This window comes from Dipodomys merriami, unplaced genomic scaffold (assembly GCF_024711535.1).
Source record: "Dipodomys merriami isolate MVZ:Mamm:240054 unplaced genomic scaffold, mDipMer1.0.p SCAF_7, whole genome shotgun sequence".
Taxonomy (NCBI): domain Eukaryota; kingdom Metazoa; phylum Chordata; class Mammalia; order Rodentia; family Heteromyidae; genus Dipodomys; species Dipodomys merriami.
Genome location: NW_027206290.1, coordinates 14,717,061 through 14,739,009, shown reverse-complemented (window position 1 = coordinate 14,739,009; position 21,949 = coordinate 14,717,061). Strand labels below are relative to the sequence as shown.

Below are 21,949 nucleotides of genomic sequence, written 5' to 3'. Positions count from 1 at the left end.
CCCCCAACACCACACATAGGCAGGACTTGACCTTGATGTACAAAGATTGGTGCCAGAGAGAAAGGAAAAAAGTAAACTTCACAATATTATGATATAGTGGAAATTTTTATTTTAAAAATAATCAGCCCAAAGTGGGAAAGAGGGAACAGCTGATACTATGCAAAACAAAAGAAATGTACACATCACCCAATGTGGAAGAAGTAACTATTGCAAAGCTCATAGAACTCATAAATGTTACAGACCATGTTAGACCATTTGCCCCATGAAAGTTAGAATGTGTTTGTGACTTTAACTAAGCATCATTATCCACAATATTGTGCAATTTGGGAAATTATGTAATCACTTAATCACAGTAAAGAATTTGAAAAAATAATAATAATAATCAGCCCAGCATTAGTGGCTCATGCCTATAATCCTAGCTACTCAAGAAGCTGAGAACTGAGGATCACAGTTCAAAGGCCATGAGACTCTTGTATCTCCAATTAACCACCAGAAAACCAGACGGAGTGCTGTGGCTCAAAGTGGACGAGTACAAGCCTTGAGGAAAAAGAGCTCATGGACAGTGCCTCGGCCCTGAGTTCAAGTCCCATAACCAACCAAAAAATTAAAAAGTGAATCAGAATCACTAGGAAATAAGAACATCATTCGTTTCCATTGTAAGTTTCATGTTAGCCAGTCATTTGAATAACCATGTCTTGAACATAGGCGTCTATATCTGGGGAAAAGTTACATGTGTGAAATTATAAAGTACTCAGAATAATGATTATTCCAGGTAAGTTCATTGTAGACTCTCAGCTACTGTGAAATTGTATTTCAGTGTGATGAGTGATGGAAGACTTGTACTTGACAATGTCTTTAAACCTGTTTATTGTTAGAAAACCAAAGAGGATTCCAATCAAATTCCATTTTCTTCAAGAAGCTTCAGTTAAGTTGGATATCTAATGAGTAAGATGATCCTTTTCTAATTCATACATAAAAATCTGAGAAGGGAAAAAAAGGTGAAATTTTCTAATCCTTCATTACTGTCTCTTCTATAAAAAACACTATTTACAAGGCAATTGAGCCAGGTATCAGTGGCTCACTTCTATAATCCTAGCTACCATGAGGCTGAGATCTGAAGGTTGCAGTTCAAAGCCAACCCAGGTAGGAAAGTCCATGAAACTCTTATCTTTAATAAACTCACCCCCAAAAAAGCCAGAAGTGGAGCACTGGCTCAAGTGGTAGAGTGCTATCCTTGAGCTTCTTTTGCTCAATGGCAGTGCCCAGGCCCTGAGTTCAAGCCCCAGGACCAGCACCAAAGAGTAAGAGAAATACACACAGAGACACAGAGATAAGGAGACAGAAACAGAGAGGGAGGGGTAGGAGAGAGAGAGAGATCAATACTGGTCACACCATAATCCTAGCTACTCAGAAAAAGCCAGAAGTGGCACTGTGACTCAAGTGGTAGAGCTCTAGCCTTGAGCAAAAGGAGCTCCAGAACAGTGCCCAAGCCCAGAGTTCGAGCCCCAGGACCAGCAAAAAAAAAAAAAAAATTGATACTGTCCTACAATAGAACAAAAGCTAAATTAGGTAGTTAGCCTAATAAGTAGTTTGGATTCTAATAAAAGTTGTAGATGTTCTGAGACGGGAGTGAACACAAAGATGCCAGAGTCAAAGTCTGAATGAGACAAAATGAACATACAACACAGGCTGACCAAAGGAAAAGTAGTCACTATAGACTGACAACCTGGAAGAATCTGTTTATAGCCAGATGCAGTGACTCTAGTGGTCTGTGAAAGAAGTGGTGATGAATCTAACTTATACCTGGGGGGGGGGGGTGTAATATATCTGCAGCTATGAAGAGGTACAAAGGGTTGGGGGGGGTGTTTGTTTTTTGCAAAAGAGCAAAAGCTTGAAAGTTTCTTCTAAAAAAATCATGGTGCTCTAATGATTTAACATGAATAAAAATTAAACAAAATAATCAACTGGGTGCAGTGGCCTATAATCCTCATTACTCAGGAAAACCAGGATTCGGGAATCAGGTTCAGAACTAACTCAGATCAGACAAAACTGAGACTCGTCTTTCAGCAAAAAGCTGAAAGTAGAGAAATGGCTCATAGATGTAAGCACAAGAGAGAGGCCCAAGGTTCTAGGCCTAGTACCCACCCCTCCCTCCCCCAAAAAAGAAAGGTTAGACGTCATCACTCAGTTCAGAAACAAATGAGAGGAGGGTCTAGACTAAAATAATAGCCAGGACAAAAAAAAAAAAACAACAAAAGAGCAGGACCGAAACTGAGGGTGGGGACAGCTAGAGGAGCAAAAGGAGCCTTGTGGGGGATGGTCTTTGAAGGAGAAAAAGGGAATCAGCTCAACACTGACATAATTACAGTGCCCCAGGCTCTGTGTTATGCGTAAGGGGAACAATAATGAACAGAATGACCTCAGAAATGTCCACCAAAATAGGATGCCTGTGAGAAGGAATTTTTGGAAAAGAGTTCAGACTCCCCCTGTCACCATGAATTCAATTTTCTCCATCTCTTACAAGGAACAAATCATCAAAACTTGGTGGGCAAAAGTACACTGTTGGATTTCACTGACCTAGATTAGCATTTTGGGAACTGAGTGATACTCAGACAAGTCCAGCTGACAGCCACTGTGGCGGACAGCCAGTGTCTAAGCTTGTACGATACTAGGGGCTGGCTTCCACATCAGTTTCCATTGGCAGCAGTGGGATCAGCACTGGTCCAAATTTGGAGTCTGGCCTTTACTTTTTTCCCATTTATTTTCTTTTGATCTTTATCTACTCACACTCTAAACCCACTCCCCAAAATATCATTTCAATAGCAGCTGCATATCTTCCATTTCTAGAAGCTTCATGGGTTTTTTTGTCTTATCTGAATTGATTTAGCAAAAGACTGAAAGAAAAATCCAGAATGATTCCCCATCCCATAGGTCGACTTGCACATCACAGCATGACCTCCATGATCCTCTGGACATGCCAACACCAGTACCATTGGTGTTGAAGGGATTATGAAATGTGTCAGGAAGGAGGATGAATGAGGTTTGGGTTACCATTCCTCTGTGGACATCACATGTATTAAATACCTTAGGTGTTGGTGAATATCCTGTTGCTTGGCTAAAAGTTATAAAAGCATACGGGAAGACATTGACACTAAATTTGAAGTGACATTTTAACTGTGAATTTTTCTCCAGTCCCTGGGGAAAACACAATACTAGCATTTGGACCATCTCTAGAAATAGACAGGAAGGAGACATAAGCTAATAAGTGAATTTGCTGTAATATTCCTGCAAAATTATCCCAGTAGTATTATCCTGCTCTTAAGAAATTATTTCTCATATATGTCTTTCAAAATTATCCTATTAAGAATTGACATTGAAGCTATGTATTTGTATCTCATGCCTGTAATCCTAGCAACTCAGGAGGCTGAGATCTAAGACCACAGTTCAAAGCCAGTCCAGACAAGAAAGTCTGTAAGACTCATCTCCAATTAACCACCAGAAAACCAGAAGTGGTGCTGTGACTTAAAGTGGTCGAGTGCTAGCCTTGAGCAAAGAAGCTCAAGGCAGTGCCCAGGCCCCAAGTTCAAGCCTCATGACTGGAAAAAAAAAAAAAGTGACATTGATTAAATGCATTGTACTCATACATTGACATTGAATTGAAACCTCTTTGAACAACTACTTAAAGATAAAATTATACTAATAAAAATAATAAATGGACTATAAAACTATTTCTAGACCTATTTTCTCAATTATGACACCTGGATGGCTCTATTGCCAAAGTTGGGTCCCTATATTATTAATAACACTATAGATATAAAGATAGCTTTGGGGCTAGATTTCCTTTTCTTTTTTCTTTCTTTTTTTAATGCAGGTCCTGGGGCCTAGATGCTGGCCCTGAGCTTTGTTGTTGTTGTTCTTAAAGATTAGTATTCTACCACTTGAGCTACATAGCTCCACTTCCAACTTTTTAGGCAATTAATTGGAGATAAGAGTTTCACGGAATTCCCTATCCAGGCTGGCTTTGAACTGCAATCCTCAGATCTCAACCTTCTAAGTAGCTAGGCTTACAGATGGTATTGACAGCCATTTCTAAGTGACTTTCCCAGAAATGAGTTACTGTTGTAGAGATTAAAAAAAAAAAAAAAAAGAAAATTAGAATCAAAATTAGAATCAAAAGGGCATTTTGTAACATTTTGTATATGTTTTCTACTTATTCCTTTCTTTTCTATCTGTGCCCTGGCAAGTGATAGGAACTCACTATATGTCATCTATTAATAGTTGTATCTTTAAGAGCAAGAATAATACCTTTTAGGTATAAAGATAATACATAGTATATTAGTGGTTCTCGAACTTAATGAGCCCAAGAATTATAGAGTACAGATTTTAAAATAAATGCCACATTTCTGGGGTTCAACACCCCAGAACTTCTGGTTTAACAGCACTGGGATACAGCTCAAGAAGAACCCAGTGATTTCAATGCAGATAATCCACAAGGTACACTGTGAGAAACATTAACTCTGTCTGTGATTCCCCAACATTACTTCCTATAATTGGGGGCAGGGGAAGTAGTACATACCTAAAGGAAAATACTGCCCTAAACCATTTAGGACAATATATTTTTTAATTGTGTTTTAGAAGTTGTTCAAAAAGGTTTCAATTCAGTATATCAATTTATAAATACACTGCATCTGGTACTTTCTGGCACTTTAGAGAAATAGCTTTGGTATAAAGGAAAATCTGGGATCCTAACTCCCCTAGAATACTGAAATACAAAGACTTACAAAGTGCTTTAAAACCTGTGCCTTTTGTTTGTCAATTTGTACTGGAACTTGAACTTAGAGCCCAGATGTTCTCCCTTACTTTTTTTGCTGGCACTCTACAACTTGAGCCACAGCTCCATTTCCAGATTTTTGCCAGTTTACTGGAAATAAGAATCTCATAGACTTTCCTCCCTCACTGGCTTCAAACTGCAATCCTCAGATCTCAACCTCCTGAGAAGCTAGGATTATAGGTGATAATTCCAGAATGAAAGATATTTATCACATTTCCCATATCGTACCTTTGTCTCTTTTGGTAACATTTGCACATTAAAATAAATGTGTCTACAATGAGTTCTAATTGCATTAATTTGCAGGAGGCACAGAGACTCTAGAACTTGAGTAGAAAATTCCCACTTCCATCTGAAGTCCTGAGGCCTGAAAACAAATACTATACTAAATTCTAGGACAGAGTTAAGGAGGAAAGATACCCAACTTCAGCATTCCACAAGTCATGGATTGAGGAATGGGGAAGGGAGGAGTGACACTGTGCCTACCTAGTCACTTAAACTCTGACTACAAAATCAAGAGAAATAGAAAAAGCCCAGACTGCAACAGAGAACTAGGACAATACCTTTGAACGACTTGAGATAAACACAGAATTTCTTCACCACTCTGAGCCTCTGAGAAAGAGAGGTAGGCATGATAATTTTCAAACTCCTGCCTACTTCTCAAAGGTGTGGTTATTAATTTTCTAGGCCATGGTATCAGTTTCCCAGGTATTCAGAGTACCTTATCATCATTTATTGTCTGGTGCTAACAAAGGTAATATCCAGGAAGAAATGAATATTTCTCCTCTCATTTAAGACAGGTCAGATTGAGATGCTTACACCCAGGCAGCCACCCCCACACAGTAAAAAGCACAGTGGGGATGGGACCAACCCCCATGTCTGCTTTCCTCTTGAACCATGGTTTTGTTGTAGTAATCTGATGTGTTCATGTGATTGTGGAATTTTGATATCATGTAAAAATAATACATAAGGTGAAAGCTGTTTTCTTAAACATCATTCTATTTCCTGGTAATAATCTTATTAATTCAAAGAATAGAGTAGCTAGTATCTTTACCTGGAAGTCTAATTTCATTCTCTTCCTTTTTAAGTTGTTTTGCCTCCTATTTCCCATAAGTATCTGCTCTTTCCTATAATATGAACAGATTTGATGGTTCTCAGCCAGAGGAAACTTTCTCCCTGAGGGGACATTTGTCAACATGTAGGGATACTTTTGGTTGTCACAACCCAAGAGGAAAAGGGTGGAGGATACTACTGGAATGTAGTAGACAGAGGCCAGGGAGCTGAATGTTCTACAATAAGCAGGACAGCCCACACAACAAAGACTTTCCTAGCCCAAACCATCAATAGTGCTAAGGTTGAGAAACCATCCTCAACTTGAGTGAGATTTGTCAGCTTAGTTTCACAAAAGTTTCCACTTCAGAGAAAATCACATGTAAAGCTACTCATCCCTGATGCATTTAGGGACAGCAGCGATTTCTGGACATCAAGCTAGATGCCCAGGCCAACAAGAGTGTTTTTCAGGGCTGGGAATGTGGCTTGTGGTAATGTGCTTGCCTAGCATGCATGAAGCCCTGGGTTTGATTCCTCAGTACCACATACACAGAAAAAACAGGAAGTAGTGCTGTGGCAAAAGAACCTCAGAGACAGGCCCTGAGTTCAAGCCTCAGGACTGGCAAGAAAAAAAGAGTGTTTTTCAGTAGCAGGAAATGATGCAACTATAAAAAATGAAATGAGATTAGCACTTGAGAGAAGCAGAGTTCTGGGTGGGACCTTGGAACTGGGATGTCTAGCTCTCTAGTTGACATACACAGTCAACAGTTTTGGTTTTGAGTATGTACAATAAAGTCTGAAGGATAGAATCAGACTTTTAACATCCATTACCTTAGAGAAAGAGAAATGAGAGAAGCAGAAGTATATATTTAGAGGAAGAGGATTTGTTTTTTATTATTTTTTTATTGTGAATATACTATACAGAGGGGTTACAATTACATGGGCAAGACAATGAGTACATTTCTTATCAAGCAGGATCTTGCTTTATAATATTTTTAGAATTTAGAAAAAAATCTAAAAGAACTGTCTGAAATTTTACAATCATACTTCACTTTATTTCATGAAATTGCTTGGAAAGATATGTAAAGCATGGCAAAACAACAGCTAGAAATAAGGGAACGATGATGCAAAAAGAGAAACTGAAGGAAGGATTTAAACTGGAGCCAAGTTAAAGAAAGTAGACCATGAATTCTCATTTCATGTTCCCCCATAGAACAATTGGACATTTAAGTTTCCAATTACTCAGTGGGACTGCGAAAGCTAATCATGTATTTCTTATGTTTGTTAGTATCAGTGAATCTGGGCTCCTATTTAGCAAACCCAACGTGCCGTCTCCCTTCCAAGTATTTGTAATTCCTTATGTCGTGCCATCAGTTTATTTCATAAAGTCATTGAAGGTTGATCCCAAATTACTGTCTGTCTATAGACAACACTATACCAAATTCCAAAGCTATTTATGGCATTGAACATGGGTGGAGGACAACTTAAGAGTCACTTTGTATGCAGGCCAAACTTACTAAAGTCCAGGAATCAGGTCTTGTAAAACTACAAAAATCTCTTGAATGAGGCATTGGTTTGTTGGTGTCATCTCCCAGCTAGTTAAAGCTGACTGTTAGATTTGGAAAATCTTGAAAGCCAGCTAATAAACATAGCCATTATTAAAATATTAGCTATTGTACACTTATGATTAAGCAAATGAAATTGAAGACAAAGGCAATAATTATTTAAAACCAAGCACTAAGTAATTTACTATATTCTTTCATTAGTTATATTCTTGAAGTAGATTACCTCTACCATATCAGCTCAACACTAACATGCAACCATGTGTCTCTGTGCATTCCTTCCAAACACAGCATTCAGTGATATGACATTGGTAGCAGAAAACTAACCACAGTGGGAGTGTTTTTTCCATAGGAATCAGAAAGTTTACAAATCATAATTTGACTTAATTTATTGATTCTTTACACATAGTCATGGAGAAAATTTGAATAATGCAGGTTAAACTTAAGTGTGTTAAGGCAGGCACAGTAGTACATGTGTATAGTCCAGGGCAGGAAGTTGGAAGAGGGTCAGTTGAGCCCAGGAACTTGAGAGTAGCCTGGGCAACATAGTGACACTCCATATTTTTTTAATTAAAAATGAATATTCTGTATTTAATCACTACATTTAAGGGATAAATGATGAAATATCCTCCCACTATTCAAAAATTATTACCCAATTCAGCAAAAGAAAGGTCACTCCCACCAAGTGAGGTTCCAACAATTGTCTCCAGGGACTCACTTGTCTTACTCATTGCTATAAACTAAAAATCAACCACAGTGGCACAACACTGATCTATCAGTGCAAGGAAAGGTGAGCCTCAGATACACCAGCTCTCCAAAATCAATGAAGGCACTCAGTGAAAACAAAGAAAATTTCCTGGAGGGTACTAAACATTTTATTTGCAAGTCATACTCTACTTATTCTTTTTTGTTTATTTACTTACTTATTTTTTTGGTGCTGGTCCTGGGCCCTGAACTCAGGGCCTGGGTGCTGTCCCTTAGCTTCTTTTGCTCAAGGCTAGCATTTGACCTCTTGAGCCACAGCTCCATTTCTCTCTCTCCTTTAAATCAGTAAAATGGCCATCAAACTTAATGGATACAATATGTTCTGCACACATTTCCCCTTCGTTTTTCAGCACACTGGGGCTGGAGATCTCAGGAAACTGAGGACCTTTACCCTAGCCACTAAGACTAAGAATCCAGTGGTGTAGAGTTACGTAATTGGGAGTCCTGATCATTTTCTTCACCTTGCTCAAGGGGAAAAAATGCTTTTAAGGAGTTAAACATAAATTCTTCCCTAAACCCAGGGCAGAAGAATTTAAATAGCCAAGAGCAAAGCAATCATAATTATAGAAACAATTTAATGTGTGCCCTACTGAAGAGAGAAATAGGAAATTAAGGGATCATTTGCTCACATGGAAAATAGCCATGAAAATACCAGTGGTGGGGTTAGGGTAACAGAGTTGGTCCTGGACATCATTGGAAATTGTGTACATTTGGCCCTTTCTCATTCTAACCTCGAAGCCTATCCCTCTGCTGCTCTGGGGGATGAGTGGGATGTAATTTTTTCCATTCCAAAGGCTTCTCTCTTCTTTCATTTCCTAAAAAACAAAACTAGCTCTGAGCAAACTGAACCTTGTACTCCAATAGCAAACACATGGCTTTAAAAGCCATATTTTCTGTCTAAAATGCATCCGAATGCAAACATTGAAAAAAATACACATGTTAAACAAATTCTGCCTAAATGAAAATTAGCCTACAGTCTGCCAGAGAATGAGATCTGGGGTTAGTCTTTCAAGGTGTGAGTGGTTAAATGTGGGCATTTGAAGACAGGTACACAGGCTTGTGATCTTGGGAAAAACTACAGAATTTCCTTCAATATTGGTTTTCTCATCTGTGAAGATGGAGATTATGCCACCCAATACTCAGGATTGCTTGAGAGCTAAATAAGGACAGGAAGTGGAAATTAAAGCAGCAATGAATAGAAAATGGCTCTTCCAAAGGTTTCTTGCTGAACAATGATCCAAGGGAAACTTACAAAGCAGCAAAGTCCAATACCAAAGAGAATTAATCTTTGATTAATTGTGGGATATAATACACCGAAGAAGATGGTGATGCAGGTGTCTGAAGAAGCACGGCCAGGGCATGGCCTCAGTGGCCAAGAAGACAACTATGTGCTTAGCTATATACTTAGACACAAGAAAAAAATCATGGAATAGATGGGACTATGGCCTTGTCAAAAGAGGGAGAAGTAGGATCTTCGGGCAACTCAGCTGCAGCCAGGATATCTGGCCTCACAATGTGATACCCTGTGCCTCTTTGGGAATCAGCGAAGGATACCCACCAGCAAGGAGGAACCGATGGGGTTGCAGCTACCCAGTCTTGAACTTGCCAGCCTTTGGAACTGTGAACCATAGAAGCCTTTATTCTTTATAAATTTCTCAGTCTGTGGTGCTGAGTTATAGCACTAGAACACAGACTAAAACACCCTAATTATCAGGATACCTTTTTCTCTTTGCTTGCGCTCACTGTTCCGACTTTACTGAGTGCCAATAAACGTATGGGTGATGCTAAAGATATTTTTAAAAAGGAAAAACATCATGGAAGATTGTCTTCTATTGCAGAACTAGTCTTAACAGAGGTAAGAAGGGAAGTTAGGAACCCATTTGTGGAAGAAAGTTATGGTCTGAATTTCCTCCTGTCTAGCCCCCAAATGAAAATAAGGCTCAGCATTTTCACCCGTGTAGAGCTATTTTCCCTTCTGCCCATATCCTGCTCCCTAGCTCTTCAAAAGAGCTCAAAAAGTTCCCTTCAGACTGTGGGAGGATTTCCAAGGCTTCCACAAGTGCCACTGCTTTTGAGGGTCCATCTCAGAAATGGTTCATGTGATTTGCTACATTTTAAACAATACAGGAGGTCTTTCCTCCACATACATATAAGCTCTATAGGATCTAAGCAAACAATAGCAGCACCAAATATGAGATTTGTGAAGAAAATGGTAGCTGACATTAAGGGAAATATTTGTTAATTAAAATTACACACAGAACAAACTAAAAAGAGCCATGTAACCACACTCTTAAGATCTGTAAAACCCATCAATGCAGAGAGAGATTTAAAAGCCAACATCCTGCAGACTGTGTTCATTTTGAGCTCATCTGTGAATGAATATAAACCATGAAGATCTGATATAAGTTCTATAATGTTATCCATAGTTACACTGGTGCTCCTTAAGAGGATTACCAGGACTTGGTGCCTGCTATAATGTCAGGCTCTCAATAAACTCTTGAAAAATGATAAATACATAATGAAATGAGTGGTTTTAGGGCTGGGAATGTGGCTTAATGGCAGAGTGCTTGCCTAGCATGCATGAGGCCCTGGATTTGATCACTCAGTGCCACATAAACAAAAATAGTAATAAAGTGGGTGATTTTAAATGTCTATAAAAAGTGTTCTTGTGCAACAATTAGTTGCTTCTGTATCTATCAAAGAAAGATAAATTGCAAGTGATCCATAAGTATACTCCAGTATACTTTTGCTTAGGTGTTTGACCAACTAAGTCGTAAATAATTCTATCAAGTTATCCAGGTTCTTTTTTTTTTTTTTTTTTTGGTCAGGTGTGGGGCTTGAACTCAGGGCCTGGGCTCTGTCCTTGAGCTGGTTTGCTTAAGGCTAGAGCTCTACCACTTTGAGCCACAACACCACTTCCAGTTTTTGAATAGTTGGAGACAAGAGTCTCATGGGGACTTTTCTACCTTGGCTGGCTTTGAGGTGACCCTCAGATCTCAGCCTCCTGAGTAGCAAGGATTACAGGAGTGAGTCACCAATGCCTGGCTCCAAGTTCTTTTTTAAATACAATTGCTGTAACACAAAGAAAACATGAATAAGAAGCCTAAGAATGAAGCTGCCTTCCAGTTCCTTGGATGAGAAAATTCCCAGAAATGCTGGGAACTGTCGGAAATGCCTGGTTAATGCAACTAGCCATGCACATTCTCTTGGGCTAAAAGCCAGAGCATTTCCACTCTATTCTGTGACAGCTCCAGTCTGGGGAGCAAAGCCAGTTCCTCCAAACCAACAGCTGTGTAGCAGACCATGAGGACATGGCCAAGATGGTTGTCAGAGCCATTTCTTTTCAACCACTGCATGCTTTATTTTTTAAGAAGGTGCTTATGAAAGAAAAAAAATGAAGTTGACTTTCTTTTTGCTGGTAGGATACCCTTCATCTGCTTTCCCTGCCTGAAATTACAGTTTCTTTTCTGAAGATGGCAATAAGCTATCTGTGCATCACTTTTTTCCAACCATCATTGTGCCTAGCCCAGAGGACTAGTGGTGATCCATGAAGGATTGTTAAGTTGAAGTGAACATCATTGTATCCACCCCTAATAATCACTCTATGTTCCACAAACTAGAATGATTCTCTTGTCAGAAGTCAGAAAAGACATTTAGAATAGCAACTTGATTTAAATCTTCCCCCCCAAATCCTATAAACCTTCTGTGGATTTTTCAAACTTGAGTGTGAGGATCTAGAGTAATCTCTTTGGGAGAGGAATTTCTATGATGTGTACAGGGTTTAGGTGCTATCTGCTTTCCGTTCTGGCCTGGAGCGTAGTAAGTAGCCGGAAGTTCCATTATGGAGTTAAATGACACTTTATTTAGAGCTCTGGAACAAAAACCACATCCTCCAAGCTTTTTAAGGACAAAAACAATATTAGAACATAGAACTAAACGACTCAACAGCTGCATTCTTGGGATATTTGAAATGATACTCATCTTCTCACAAAGATTCTGAGCATCCACAGACAGGAGAGAAAAGCTGTTCATTGACCTTGGTACAGCTCGGTCCCCAGGAGGCTGAGTTCTTTGAAACATAGCTGTCAGGCAGTAGGAGTGCATCCTCACAGACTATTGAGACCCACAGTTGGAGGTGTGGAGAATAAGCAGCCTTCCTTCACATTTCTCTGCATGTCTCCTGAATAGTGAGCATCCTGCACTATATGGATACATGCATCTCCTGAACCTAGCTATAAATAAATGGGAAGCTGTCAAACAGTAACATGTAAGGAAAAGAAAATCACATTGGCAGGAAAAAAGAAACCTCTTCTTCATCTAAAAAGAAACTCCTTGTGTTGAGAATATACAGTTAGCTTTTCTATGAAAAAAAATGGATTTCTTGTTCATTATCTATAGTTACCACTTCCAAAAATCCTTTTCATTAGAAAGATTACACCTGACATGGATTTTGTGGGTTTTTTTCTTTTACTTAAGCAGAACTATTACACTCCAAATGAGGTCTATTTATTATTAAAAGTCATTTCTTCTGGCATATTATTAAATTTGTCTCAAATAACCATGAGGCCTTGGTAAATTAAATGAAAAGCCTCTCCTAAGGTAACTTTCGTGGTTTTGTTAAGCATTTATTTTAGGAGTAATTCTCAGTAGACTATCAGTAAATTACTTTCTATATTTTTAGTATTAAATTATTCCTCCAAAGAAATACTATTATTCCTCTCCTCTAAGAAATGAAAAGAATGAAACGACCTTCACCAGTTTGAGGGTGGGTATTGGCTCTTATGTCAGGAATCTTAGGAATGTCCCCCATCGGAAGCTATAATTTGTAAGACTCAGAAAAGAGAGATGCAAAGAGTGAGGAAAACCTGAGATTAGAATTTTCAACCAGTTCCACCAACTGAAGGACAAAACAGATAGAAGCCAAAAGGAGAGATGATTGTTCACTCCAGGAGGTGAGAGAAAGTGGGAGACAGGGAAGTACAGACAGAAAGGAAATACATAGTCATGTTACCTCACTGAAACTTCTCACATTTGTGAAGTAGGCCCGGGCTTGGAGACTTTTGTTTGCTCACCCACTGGTAAACAAGAAGTCGGCACTGATAACAGTCCTTGATAACACTTCCTCCGGAATGCACGACATTCCATATTTTGGCATCATAGTCACTTGTGACAAGCATGAGTCAGACCAACAGGTGGGAGATTTGCCAGACTGCTTACGGAGCTGGGGAGGGTTTAGGGAGGCCTCCAAGGTGTGAATTCTTTTGGGGTAAAAAATGTAATTAGTCTTCTGTACACAATGAATTACACCGGAAAACCACAGACAATTGTCTGGTGCTTATGAATGGTGGGAGCACCAAGCCTGAATGGGTCAGACCAAAATATGTTCTTGCAGTTCTTCTCCCAAGTGCTTAGGACATTGACTCAGTGATAATAGCAGATTCTTAGAGTTTTCTTTTAGTTATGTCTAACTTGACTGGGTAGTTTAGGGAGTTCTAGATCAGAGGCCCAATATATCAGGTTCCTAATACACCCAGTTCAACCTCAGTACACCAGGACACGAGATGAATAGTATTAAGAGGCAGAGAAAGGAGATTTAGTAAGTGGTGTGGGAACAAGCAAAGTAAACATCTTTGGGGTGCAGACTTCTTTAGATTTAAATGGAAAAAAGAATTGAGGCAGGAGGTGAAAGGTAAGCATAATTATCCAACCGATGTGGTCTGGGGCTCCAGGGGGTCAGAGATGTGGTCTGGGTGATCATCTCCCATGATTAGGCAGGCAGGGCCCAGTCATAGGCAAGTCACTCAGTGATTGGGCCAGTTGTGTCTGGATTCCAAGGGGACTGCTCAGAGCAAAGTCAGATGAAGAATGGAGACAGGGATGCCAAGCATTTTGTACTACTTCCAGTTCACCTGTGGGCCCGAACAGTGTGCTTTTTAGCAGTTTCTAAGTGCTCATAGTAGCGGTGGCTATACAAGCCATGTTTTCAGGAACTCTTTGAAATCCTAAAGTCACTGGAGCTCTCCTCCGTAAGTCCTTGGCACAAGGAGTTGTCGTCTCAGCCATAAGGAAGAAATCTAGAACTTCTAAGGTAAACTAGATTTAGCTTGTATTAAAGGAAGACAGACAGTTCTGACCTCTGAAGACAGACAGCAGCCTGACCATCTTGGTCCAACCTTAGTAGCACACAGTGAGGAGAATTCAGACACGGGGCATTCTGTTCTGCATCTGGGAAGAAACAGGTTGACCATAGCAACTACTGAAAAGTCTTACAAATTCTAACAAAATCCCTAGTGGCGCATCTAGAGATATCTCTATTACACACATGAAGAATTCTGTCCACTCATTGAATTTCTGGACTTTTTTTTATTAAATTATAAGTCATGAGCTGGGGATGTAACTTAGTGGTTCAATTCCTAGCATAGCACAAATTAAATAAAATTATATAAAATAAAGTAGGGGGTCACAAACTGATGGAAATTTGTGCATTCTGTTTTGTATATACCAATTTTCTTTGTTTGGTTGGTTTATGCCTCAGGTACATCATAGGCTCCCTATTCCTACTATCCTAATTTGTCTTCAGAAGTCATTTGGGTTAGGACCACAGAGTAGAGTGCTCTCCTATGTGGCTTTACAAAAATGCCCAAGCTTGGCATCGTTGATTTTAGCCAGTGAACTGTATTTCTATTTCCGGACATAAATCCTGTCTTGTTTTTGGAGGGATTACAATTATTCACATATCTCACTGATGCAATCAGTCACATCATTCACCATAGTGAGTTTCCCCATATCTGTTGAATGAATAAAAAGAAGAAATAAATTAGCTACCAATAGAATTTGATCACCTGCCATATGCAAGTGACTTGCAAAAACCAAAGAGGGAAAGGAACTCACATTTATTTCACTTTAATATGTACTAGGAACTTGTGCTAAGTCCTTTAAATACATTTTCTGTCATTTTTAAAATAAATTTTAGAGTTATGAGGAATCAGTAGACTATTGCCATCCCATTTTACAGCTGAGGAAACTAAGACTCATGTTGATTAAGGGCTTCTCCCTAGATCACACAATCTCTTATTCTGGAGCCAAGGCTCTATTCATTAGTCCTGGGACCTGCATTCAAAAGCTAGCAGTCGAACAATCTAGCCCAAGCCACAGAGACGGACAGACAGAGGCAGAAAGAGACAAAGATTTCACAAAAGTTTGTGAACTTTATAGGAGTTCTCTCTAGGAGATCTAAGCAGGATACTAATGTTGCAGGACTATTCAATTATATGTTAAATAATGGAGGCCTTGGGGAAAAGGCTAGAGAAACCACCAAAGTTACAATCTTCTGCTCAGAGCTGGAGCTCTACCACTTGAGCTACACCTCCAATTTCAGTTGTAACCTTATATGATTTCAAAAATAAGAACTGACCTCCAAAACAGGCTATGTTAAGAACACACTTAAAGGACTGAACGCATGATTTAAATGGAGTGCCAATAGCAGCACAAAAGAGACAGACAGAGACAGAGACAGAGACAGAGAGAAGGAAGAGAGGGAATGAGGGAGGGCTTGAGAGAAGGAGGGAAATAAATGAGCTTTAAAGTCAGAGCCAACCAGAACAGAAGATGGGCTTGCAAACTAGAGATTGGCCACACTGCCATAATACACTAGTAGCTTATTTCGCACTTCCAGCCTTATCGCTATATCTTTTTATATACATTGTCTTCATTTAACTTTGATAACAAGTATGTGAAAAATGAAAAACTGTTATCCCAGTTTTGCAGATGAGGAAATCAAGAAATGTAAAAGATAAAATTCCATAAGTAATAAAAGATGGGTGTCCAGCTTCGAACCCAGGTCTGACTCCAGAGCTCATATCTGTCTATGTTCCCCCCCAAACCGTAACAGATGAAAGGTTGTTATTGTGATTTGGGACCAAGCCCCCCACCCACCCACCAAAAAAAAAAAAAACAACAAAACAAAAAGTGCAGAAAACTAATTGAATAGCAATTCATAACAGAATAAAGCTATTGAAGTCTGGAAATGTTCTCTTAGGCTTCTCAATATTATTTCTGAGCCTATTCATTTCATGAATAGGGCTATGTCGAATCTGTTACTAATTTGCCTGGAAAAGTTAAAATGTAGGTGTGTCTTCAACTTCTTCATTGTCCCCAGGTTGGAATAGATCTCAGGTTTCTCAATAGCAGTTCTAAAAACAGGCCTCACCCATCACTGACCTGTAGTAGGGGCTTCCCCTTCAAAGAACAGTTTAAATTTGGAAGTGCAAGAAAAAGGTCCACTCAAGTACTTTCACAACATCAGACTGTACCATGTCGAAATAGAATTACGTGTGAAAAGGGAATTAAGGATGATGCAAGAGAATAAAAGATAAATATCAAATGAGCATGAAATAAGTGGACATTAGGCTGATGAGTAGTAAGGAGAGATCTTCTGCAGCTGTGGAGGTCAAGGAAGAGCAAAGGAAAGAACTAGAGGCGTGCTTCTGGTGGTAGAGTACAAAAATTAGCAAGAGCAAAACAGCAAGAGCCCAAGGCCCTGAGTTTAAGCCCTAGTGCCAACACCCAAAGAAGGAAAAGAGGCAGATGGCGAAGGGGAGAGAGAAGAAGAGAAGGAAGGGAGGGAGAGACAGAGTAGGAAAAGAAGGAATAACTAAGAGAGTTCTTTCTTGAGTTAGTGTGGGTTGAATCTATATGATCTTGAGCATATTATTTGCCTTCTCAGGCCAGTTTCTTTATCTACAGAATGGGACTTTTGATATGAGATAATAAGTATAAAATATCTAACCTAGGTGCTGTAATGTACTTATCACTGTATTTGTCCCCCTCCCCCATGGGACTATAATGCTATAATGTCTTAGAAAACTGAGCTCACATCCTGTTTTCACCTTTCATAATGGGCAAATACATCCATATTAGATATATTCCACTGTCTAATTGTCTGCCCTCTCTCTGTCCTGGACATATTTCACACTGGGAGAAGTGAATGATTTATCTGAATGGTGGGTCAGGAAGGGTTTGCTGAGTGCCACTGTTTGTGTTCTCTTGGGAATGGATTTTCTACAGGGAGCATGCAGTGTATCATCTACTCTTCTGTACCATAAATCTTACCGACCAGTGCTGCCATGACTGGGAAAAGGGGGGCAAATCTACTTTGTAATTTGAGCACATTTCCAAATTTCTCCAAAAGAAGGTCTGTCTGGAAAGGTAGATTAGAACCAGATTGTGAGGGCTGGGAATGTGGCTTAATGGTAAAATGTTTGCCTAGATGCATGAAGCCCTGGGTTTGAGTCCTATTTACTACATAAACAGAAAAAACCAAAGTGGTGCTGTGGCTCAGGTGGTAGAGTGCTAGCCTTGAGCAAAAGAAGCTCAAGAACATTGCCCAGGCCCTGAGTTCAAGCCCCAGGACTGGCAAAATAAAAAAAGAACCACATTATGGGAAAGATCTTGTTATACCTTTTTTTTTTTTTTTGGTTCCGGTCATGGGGCCTGAACTCTGGGCCTGGGCGCTGTCCCTCAGCTCTTCAGCTCAAGGCTAGTGCTCTACCACTTGAGCCATAGCGCCACTTCTGGCTTTTTTCTTTTTGGTAATGTGGTGCTGAGGAATCGAACCCAGGGCCTCATGCATGCAAGACAAGCGCTCTACCACTGAGCCGCCTTCCCAGCCTCTTGTTATACCTTTATAACATGACATTTCAGCAGATTTTGAATAGCATGGCTATTAATTTTTTTTAAATGAAAACAATTTGCATGATTAAGCCCAAAGTAACTTTAGCTTTTGCTTTGATGTTTAATATTTTTGTTGTATGAAGGGAATGTTGGTTTAGAACCATTTTGTTTTGATTGTATTAAGTAAATAAGGATGAGACTTCAATCTTTCAGACTTCATACAGTGTTCATTTTTTTTAATCTTTCCAGTTGTTTTACACTAAAGTCCTAATAACAGCATCAATTGAAGAACAGACCTTACTAAGTCAATTTTTCTCCAAGTGTGGTTCAGGATACCCTGCACAATTACCTGACGGGCCTTCAAAATGAAAATTCCTATGCTTCACCCTAGATCTGCCAAATCAGAATTATTCAGGATGATGCTTTGGAATGTGAGTTTGTCAGGTTGGTTCATCATAGTCAAGAGTAAATCCTCCCAAGAGACTGGCAAGTCAACTCAACTTAAGGCAATAGAAGAGCAAAGGAAGGCGGGGTGGAGAGAGAGAGGAAGGAGAGCGAGAGAGAGTGTTTCTGTTAACTCTTATTATTGAATATTCCAATGGTGCTTCCTTCCTTTTTTTCCCCCCGATATATCAGAGTAACTGCTTCTCTACGAAGAACCTCATCAAAATCTCTACTGGGACTTTTACATATGGCCATTTTGTGTCTTACTGGTAGATGATAAATGGCTTAAAATCTTAAAAAAAAAAAAAAAGAATTAGGCATAAACTCGCCCTTTAAAGGACAAAACCTCTGCAATTCCTTGACAGATTCACAGCTTAATCAGGTTTTCTGACTCTTATTCTAAGTGACTGAGGTAATAGTTGGAGCATGAACAGCAAAGCAGCCTAAGGCATCAATCACAAGCTTACATCCCATTCCACTACCTTCCCCCCCTGTGAAATGTGGGAGTCTCTGCTCAGGCCTGCTTTGTTTCTCTTTATAGATCATGCAACAAATGAGTGACCATCGCTATGACAAGCTCACGGTGCCTGATGACATGGCTGCAAACTGTGTGTATCTCAATATCCCCAGCAAAGGACATGTCTTGCTGTACCGAACCCCAGAAGAGTATCCAGAAAGTGCAAAGGTACAAACACCTTCCATCCTACAGCTGAGTAACCCTGGGGACTTCCTGCATGATGTAGTGACACATAGGGCTTCTGTTTCCTCTGCACATATCACATTAGTCAGCAAGCAGAAAGTGTAATTTAGAGCTCAGGGAAAACTAGTTTTATTTACTTCTCTCAATCATGTCACTGTTCTCTAATACATGCCCAGTCATTGAGACAACGTATTTCTATTTAAAGTTTTTAAGTACCCCAAGTACCCAAGTACGTGCTCCAGCTCTAGCTGAATGTGCCTTCCTACACCAGATACACTTAAGTTTAAAGATCTACACTTAAATGGTTCACTGTGTCCTTCTCTCTGATAAATCTGAGCCACCCCTTAGCAGCGAGTGATTTTCTTCTTAACATAGAAGAGTATGAGTGACCCAGAGAGGTGAGTGCTCACTGTCAGAGCTTCACATCAAGGTGACAAGAAGCTAGAACAGAGAGAAATATGACATACCTGGAATCAGACAACTGGTCTGTCCGTGAAGGAAGCTATCCCTGCATCTGAAATCCTTCCCTGGTTTAAGAAAATGTTTGTGTCTTTCAGTGCACTCTGTTAGTCTCATCTCTACACTTTAGAATTTCAGGTTTATCCTAGCAAGCATGCCAGACCACAGCAATGGTTCCCCAAGTGACTATATCATCCAGGCACCCAACACCTTCATCTCTATCTAGAAGAACATGATAACCAGGCCAAGCACTACAGATAAACATTTAGTAGCCTTTGAGATTTTTTTTTAATGTCTTGTGCTTTGGAAATCCCAGAAATTATTCCTTGCCACTTCTTAGATATGCAGTGTATATTATTACAAGGTTACCCTCTAATCGTGGTCACTCTCAGCATATAAAAAATGGAGAGTGGGAAAAATAACACAGATAATTTCTCTCTATTTCCATAGCTGAGAGTTTGAGCCCAAGGAAAATATAGGATTTCTGATTGTAGACTAGGACGAAGCACTAAAATGAATGGTAGATTTCATAAACTAATGTGTCTTCGTATTGTTTAAAAAAATATAGGTCTTGGACTCCCACCCTAAACCTTACAGAAAAGTGAAAAAGATTCAGAGAGGAAATCACAGTAGTAAAATGCAACATGGAATTTGAAATCCAACTGGCTTCTGCACTCAAACCACTGTGTTAGAGAACATAGTGCTTCCCAAGGAAGCATGGAAGATGTGTTATGAGTGGTAGTTCAATCCCTACTACTTGAGAAGCAAAGATAGAAGGATTACAGTTCAAGGGCAACCCAGGCAAAGAACTTAGCAAGATTTTATATCAGAGAATAAGCTAAGTGTGGTGATTCATACTTGTAATCCCAGCTATCCAGGAAGCATAGGTAGGAATATCTCATTTCCAGGCTGGCAAAAAGCTCAAGGAGACCTCATCTGAAAAAAAACAACTACAGCATGAAGGATTGGAGGCATTCCTCCAATGCTTACCAAGCACTTGAGGCCCAGGGTTCAATTCCTAGCACTGTCCTACAAAAAAGTAGTGTTTTTCAACAGTATATTTTTCAAGAGATTTTGGTTTTTAAAGTGTGCTTTGATCACAGCAAAACAAAATGTTTCAACACATGCTTTCTACTAGTGCTGAAAGATGCTATAAAATTCACACCTATAATTTAAAAGCAGATGACCTGAAATATTCACTTAAAGTACATCTAGTACAAGTTTCCCAGTGGTATTGCTAAGGAAAGAAACATTAACGTGTAATTGGAAGGGCTTTTTTAATTTGTAGACACCAAATAACAATCAGAATGAACATGTGGCCATACACTTCTATTTATCTCTTAATCTAGCCACACAATGATAAAGACCCTTGCTAACGAGAACCACATTTCTGACAAATCTTTGCTTTTGAGGTTAAAGCACTATGCTTTAACTGGTTAGCCAGTTGCAACCAGCTCTGTAGAGAGAGTTTTGGGGGCCTAGGTTGCACGTGTATGTTGGGGTTCAATGATTGAAAAGCTTAGAACTCACTCTTTGCACCTGCAGGTGGTCAAACAGGCTGAAGTGTAATCCTTCTCTCCCTTCCCCTTGATTCCCCCTGTAGGTTTATGAGAAACTGAAGGACCATCTGCTGATCCCTGTCAGCATTTCTGAAATGGAAAAGGTGGATGGGTTGCTCACCTGCTGCTCGGTTTTAATTAACAAGAAGGGGGACTCTTAAGCCACAGAGTTCCTCTCTGGTAGCCAGCAAGATGGCCCAAGCCAGGCCGGTGACTCTCTACCTACTCCCTTTGTTATCCTTGACAATCTACTGTGCTACTAACTCTTGTTTACAAAATTTTAATTCCAAGGTTAATTGCTTCGTTTTCTGCACCCTCACCCTCCTTCCTCTCATGGTGGTACCTAAACTGTGGATTTGCTAAATTAATTAAGCAACCTAGAAAATAGAAAGCTAATGAATCATTGCAATGTGATTAATAATAGTATGGAAACACTCATCATGGTGTTTGTATATCTGTGTGAAAGTCATTCAGTTGCCATATATTCTGAAGATTGTCTTCCCAATCAGTCAAATAAACTAGATTTTCTTCTCTGCATCATGAATCATATTTGGTCCCAAGGTATTTTCTTTGACCTTTTCTTGTTCCCTCACAAATACCTTGGCCTTGGGGAAAATTCAAAGTCTGTGTATTAGATACCTTCCTTCAGGGCTATGTTGTCTGCCAGCAGTCTCCTCTGCCCCCTGGCCACACCTTTTAATACCAGCAGTCCATATCTGTGACTGCTTCAGGAAGCATTCACTACACCAAGGCAGATCCCAACAGTTTGCCCCAGAGATAGAAATTCCAGAAGAAGTAGAGCACCACACCTACAAAGGTAATATCTGCACTAGATGGTTGCTAAGGGAGCCTAGATCAGGACACTTGGAAACACCCCATGGGTACAACATCTTAGAGAGTCTCTAAGTCA

General features: G+C 39.6%; 1 protein-coding gene across 1 annotated transcript in view; it reads left to right on the top strand.

Annotated features, from left to right (window-relative positions):
* Positions 1-21,583, top strand: part of Ddah1 (dimethylarginine dimethylaminohydrolase 1) — a 149,857-nt gene extending 128,274 nt beyond the window's left edge. The window contains exons 5-6 of the mRNA XM_070007490.1: positions 18,863-19,006; positions 21,084-21,583. Coding sequence (XP_069863591.1) covers positions 18,863-19,006; positions 21,084-21,200 — 261 coding nt within the window. The 3' untranslated portion in view covers positions 21,201-21,583. The remainder of the gene's footprint in view (positions 1-18,862; positions 19,007-21,083) is intronic.
* Positions 21,584-21,949: the final 366 nt, after the last annotated feature.